The sequence below is a fragment of the Hipposideros armiger genome, unplaced genomic scaffold (genome assembly GCF_001890085.2).
Source record: "Hipposideros armiger isolate ML-2016 unplaced genomic scaffold, ASM189008v1 scaffold_801, whole genome shotgun sequence".
NCBI classification, from domain to species: domain Eukaryota; kingdom Metazoa; phylum Chordata; class Mammalia; order Chiroptera; family Hipposideridae; genus Hipposideros; species Hipposideros armiger.
Window position 1 is genome coordinate 416,589 of NW_017732151.1, and position 5,500 is coordinate 422,088.

Consider the following 5,500-nt stretch of genomic DNA (forward strand, 5'->3'; position numbering starts at 1 on the left):
TCTGTGGCCTGTGGAGGTGGGGGCCAAGCACCAAGGGCTCAGGGTGCCCCCAACAACACAGCTCTAGATGGGCTGGGCAGGCACCCAAGTCACCACAGGATGTGGTCAGTGGCCCCACCAAGTCAGAGCAGCATGCACTCCTACATTGGCAACCAGCCTGCACAAACTCGCCAGGAAAGCCCCAGCCGGATCACGCAGGCACACAGCTCACAGCCCTACACTCCCAGGAAAATTCCCAGTCTCAGCCTGTCCCAATCAGCAACTTGCAGATCAGGCCGAGCAGCCCGATAGCCAACCGCCAGCCTAACAACTCCGTATGCACAGTATGGAGAGCGGGGCCCCAAGGCTTCTCGTGCACTCCCTCATCTCAATGAACAGCCTGCTGGAACTGGAACACGCCCACCAGGCATTTCCCTGGCTATGCAGCACAAGCAGTGTGGATGGTGGGGACCCAAGGCCACATGCGCGTGTATGCACACACGCACTCCTGTGCCAATTCCACCAGACCTATGCAGTCCCAGACCTGAGCCTCTGTGGGAGGGCCCAGCTCTGAAAAAATAGTGCCCTCTTATACACTACTCGTGTACAAGCTCCACACCAGGGGGACAATGGTCCAAAAACCTCCAGCTCCCGTGCCAAAGGCTCTCAGTTCAGTCCTTCCCCGCAGGCTCCTGGGCCCTGCTCACACAACTACTCCCTCCACCAGGGACCGGGTGAGTGCTCACCAGCAAGCAAGTCCATGTGCCGGCTCCACTAGTTCTCCAGCCACACTCAGCCTCACCGAGTTGAGCAAAGAGAGTCCTCACTAATTTCTACTGCCAGCTATCATAGAACTCCTCTTCCTGGGAAAGTAACTCTGGGCTGTGAGCTCGGTGTGGGGCCGGAGTGTCTCTCCCCCAACTGGAGCAGCCTCCCCACCGCTGAGGTGTCCCTCACAGGGTTCACCCTCTCTCATCTCCGCCCCTCCTACCAGACTCCATGTGGCCTCCTCTTTAAGTCCTTCGTTTAGAGGCTCTGTTCATCTAGTATCCAGGGGACTTCCAAGTTTGAATGGGGTACAAATTATTTGTAATTTTGGTGTGATCCTGGGAGACAGTTGGCACAGTGTCTGTCTATTCTGCCATCATACCAGAAGTGTACAGAACTTTTTTAAAGAAAGAAAAAATGTAATCTTTCCCTTGTTCAAGCTAGTTCTCCAAATAACTGTGGGGTGTGCAGTGTGTGTGTGTGTGTGTGTGTGTGTGTGTGTGTGCGCGCGCGCGCGCGCGCGTGCACATGGGCATGTTAGAGACCACTGGGGCTATCCGTAGAGTGCATCAGGGCACTGCATCACATAACCCATCTGTAATAAGCGGCATGTGCTGACACTGTCAGGTGTCCTGTCTCATTTCTTGCCCACAGCCTAGGAGGCAGGCTCCACTATTACCCGAGGTTTAGTATGAAATACCTGTGTCACAGTGGTTGTAAGTAACTTTTCCAACATTAGGCAACTAGGAAACAATAGAGGTGGGCAGATCACAGCCCTTGGGCCAAACTCCACCACCACCTTTTCTATGTGGCCCATGAACAAAGCATGGTTTGACACTTTTATGTGGCTGAAAGGGTGATAAAAATAGTATTCCACATCAGAGGGGCAATAGATTGGGGGAGGGAGTTATCATTTTGTGAGAGGTGAAATGTATAACTATTAAGTTGTTTTATACATCTGAAACTAATATTTAAAAAATACTATTCCACAACATGTAAAAATGGTGTGGAACTCAAACCCCTGTGTTCACAGTGAGTGGGAGGTGGCCCCTTGCTCACTGGCCTGTCCACTGTTCTGTGCTTTGGGGCAGAGCTGAATGGCTGTGACCAAATTCCCACAGAGCCTCGGACACTTGCTGTCCAGCCCTTTACAAGGTGGCCAAGCCACTCTCAAAGTGTGCTCTGCAGTCCACTCTTCACCACGTCCTCACGGCCCTGGTGCTGACTAATGCCTCTGGGTTTCAATGCGTTGGCAGTGGCACCAGGGTCTCTTGAGCTGTTACTAGCCCTCCAGGCTGGGGAGCCAGAAAGTCCCTGGACACACAGGGTCCCAGCTGCCTCTCATGCTGCCTCTTATCTCCTAGTGACCAGCAGCAAACACATCGTCAGGAAGTTCCGCGGGCACCTGCGCACGAAGATTGAGTCTGGGGAGGGGACCGTGCCCGTCCGGGGCCCCAGCACAGTGCAGACGTGGGACGGCATCCTGCTGGGCGAGCAGCTCATCACCATGTCCTGCACAGACAAGATCGCCAGGTAACAGACCTCTGTGGCCTGGTGGCCCAAGTGACAGTGGGCACAGGGAGTGGAACCAGGAGAGTCCCATCCACCTTTCTCATAGACCACAGCCTGAGTTTCACGTGCCCACGGCGAGGATGCCTAGAGTGAGCACATGCCTGGCAAGCCTAAGCCACCACCACTGCACACACACACACACACACACACACGCATACACATGTATGTGCACACAATACACACAACACTGGTGCAGGTCCCTGTCTGACAGGCTGGGCACAGGCTCACAGCCTGATTGGAAGGCAAGTTGTGCTGTTCACTTGGCCCACCTGTGTTCAGCACCCCCGGGGACCACCTGCTCCCCACACCTTGGCACCCTGGGAGCAGGGAGGGTTCCCAGGGGAGGGTAGAGGCTCCCTGACGGAGCCACCCCCAGTGGTGGCAGCAAGGTGGTCGTAAAAAATGGTGTTAAGAACAAATCAGAACTTCTGTGAACTCTGGTAAATGCACTAACTTAGCATCTACCCACCAAGTACAGTGCATCCTACTCATACATGGCCCCAGTTCCAACCACACTGCCCCATGAGATGCTCGACATGGAACGTTCTGGGGCCGAAACTCTCAGGAGATGAGAAGGCTGGTCTCCCAAATGTGAAAGGAGAGTGGGGCAAGGGTGAAGGTGGCAGAGTGCCCCACAACACCCAGGTCACATGCACCAACCTAGGCATGGTTCCAGCACGTGGACACCCGTGAGGCAGGACTGTCTGCCACCAGGAGTCCCTGGGAGCCCCAGGTGCTGCAGGCCCTGCCAAGGGTCCCACGTCCTCAGGGTCTCCTTTCCCTGCTCTCTGCACTGCAGGGCAGACCAAACCTCAGCCCTGAGAACAGGGGTCCCAATTCTCAAATCCTCTGGGGTATTACCAAATGGCTGTGGAGAAATGGGGCCATTTACTTCCCGGTTTGACTGCTCCTGGCCAACCAGAGGCAACAGGACAGCCTAGTGACAGCAAATCGAAGTGCTGAGTCTGCACCTGAGGTAATGGCTGCCGTCGTCCACCAGCTTGCCCTTCAGAAGAGGCACTCCTGCTCTGTCCTATTTTCATCTGCTCACGAAGTGGGAAAAAGGAGCAACGTTCACCTTCCTGACGTGCTCCTGGTACCTGGAGACCGTCCTCATTGGGTCCTAAGTTACTTCTGACTCCCTAGAAAATGCCGTGAATTAACGCTGCAGAGTTGAAATTCCGTGATCTCTGCGATCTTAAACGTCCTACAGCAAACTAAACGTGCTACAAAACCCGTGTTATATCTGCTGTTGACAGGTCTGATAATGGTGACACAGCCACTCCAAAGCAGGTTCTGCGTTGTCTAGTAACATCTATTTAATGATCTACTGAAAAGACAAAGTCCACACTGCATCCCCTCCAGGGGATTTCAAACAGTGCCCGGAATGAAGAAGGTTCTAGAATGCTTTCGAAGAGAGGCACACGTGTGGGGACATGGTGACCTCCTGGCTCTGGGCAGTCTGGGGGGACGGCTTGCCCTGAATGGACCCAGGGTTCATCCACAAGTGCCAGGTGGATTCGAGCTCAATGGGGAGCTCCTCCACTCACCCAGTTCTCATCCCCAAACCTAGTGGCAAGAGCACTGAGGGCACAAAGGTGCTGGGGAGGGGCCCTGGAGGGGCGCAGGTTCCAAGTTCCCCTTCCCCCTCACTCAGTTCCCTTAGCGCCCCCACCTTCCTGCTGCTTTCTTTTTTGCTTGCTTTCTCCTCCCTCACTCTTCCTTCTGTTTTCCTATCACTCCTTCTCTCTGTCTCTCTATTTCTGTCTCCCCCTCTGTCTCTAACTCTTGTTCTCTCATCTCTCTCTCTGTTTCCCTCTCTCTCTCTCTCTCTCTCTCTCTCTCTCTCTCTCTCTCTCTCTCTCTCTTCCTCTCTCTGTCTCTCCCTCTCCATGCACACACCACCACCTCTGCCACCTCTCACACTTCATGTCCACACTGACTGCCTTCTGCCTCCCCCCTAGGCCACCCAGGATGCCCATTGCTCTGGTGGGCTCCCCCCACCCACCCACACCCTATTGCTGACACTGCAGGAACTTCCTGTACCACCTCATCTGCTCATGTGTCTGAGGGGTCATCTGTATGTCTGAGGAGTCATTGGTGTCACAGTGATATGCACATGTGGTTCCTGATCAATGACACTTGCTGGTGAGAAGGAGGAGGAGGGGCGATGATGAAGATGAGGGAAGTGGTTCTGCCTGCCCCTGGTATGGCGGTGTCTGTGTGTCCCCCAAGATCTAGCCCGGTGCAAGGTATGAGCTATTTCAGAACCGCTGCTGGTCGGGAGCAGGAATGTATGTTGTACTGATGATTCAGACTGTGAGCATCTGCACTATTTGTGCACAGGCTTCCCAGAGGCCATCTGATGCTGCGTGTTCCTATTTGTATGTCCCCCAGCTGTGAGTGCTGTACACAAACAGATACTAAACCTTGGGCTCACGTCATGTTCAAAATAGACCCTTCATGCACAAATACAGGTGAAATACTCTAGCTCTGCAAGTGGAAGGTTGTGGACACACTGTCCCTCCTTCCAGAGCCTGTAACATGGTGCAGGACACGCGTGGCCACAGACCTACGAGGTTTGACAATTAAGTTCACAAACTTTCCACTGTGCATTTACATTGGCAGCACTGTACAAACAGCTCGGTGAGGTTTCATAAACTTGGTATATCCGTGTCTCACAGTTCTGTTCATGTTGACATGTGGTGGTGTCTTGCTGAGCGGCATTCATTATTGTTGTTGCGTGTTTTTGTGTGCCATCGTGAAAATGTCTGGGCTTGAATTAAAGCAATGAACAAACATTAAATTTCTTGTTAAACTTGGCAAGAGCGGAAGTGAAATCAGGGACATGTTAGTCTAAGTTTATGGGGATAACGCCATGAAGAAAATGGCAGTGTACAAATGGATTAAACGTTTTTCTGAGGGGAGAGAACGTGTCACTGATGGAGAGGTCAGAGAGGGCAGTAATGAGCAGAACTAATGAAAACATTGCAAAAATTCATCGATGTGCGCGTCAAAATTGTTTGTTGTGAAATGCATTGCAGACCAAGTAAACATCGATAGAGAAACAGGAAAATCTTAAATGAAAATCTTGACATGAGAAAGGTGTGTGCAAAAATTGCCCCAAAGGAGCTCACGGATGAACAAAAGCAAAGGAAAGTTGAAGTTTTTTGGGTTTTTT

General features: G+C 52.5%; 1 protein-coding gene across 2 annotated transcripts in view; it reads left to right on the forward strand.

The window, feature by feature from the left end:
• ADARB2 (adenosine deaminase RNA specific B2 (inactive)) overlaps window positions 1-5,500 on the forward strand; it is a 400,959-nt gene that overhangs the window by 361,235 nt on the left and 34,224 nt on the right. For both annotated transcript variants that reach the window (XM_019628648.1, XM_019628649.1), the window contains one exon: window positions 2,112-2,280. In XM_019628648.1, the coding sequence (XP_019484193.1) occupies window positions 2,112-2,280 (169 nt within the window). The remainder of the gene's footprint in view (window positions 1-2,111; window positions 2,281-5,500) is intronic.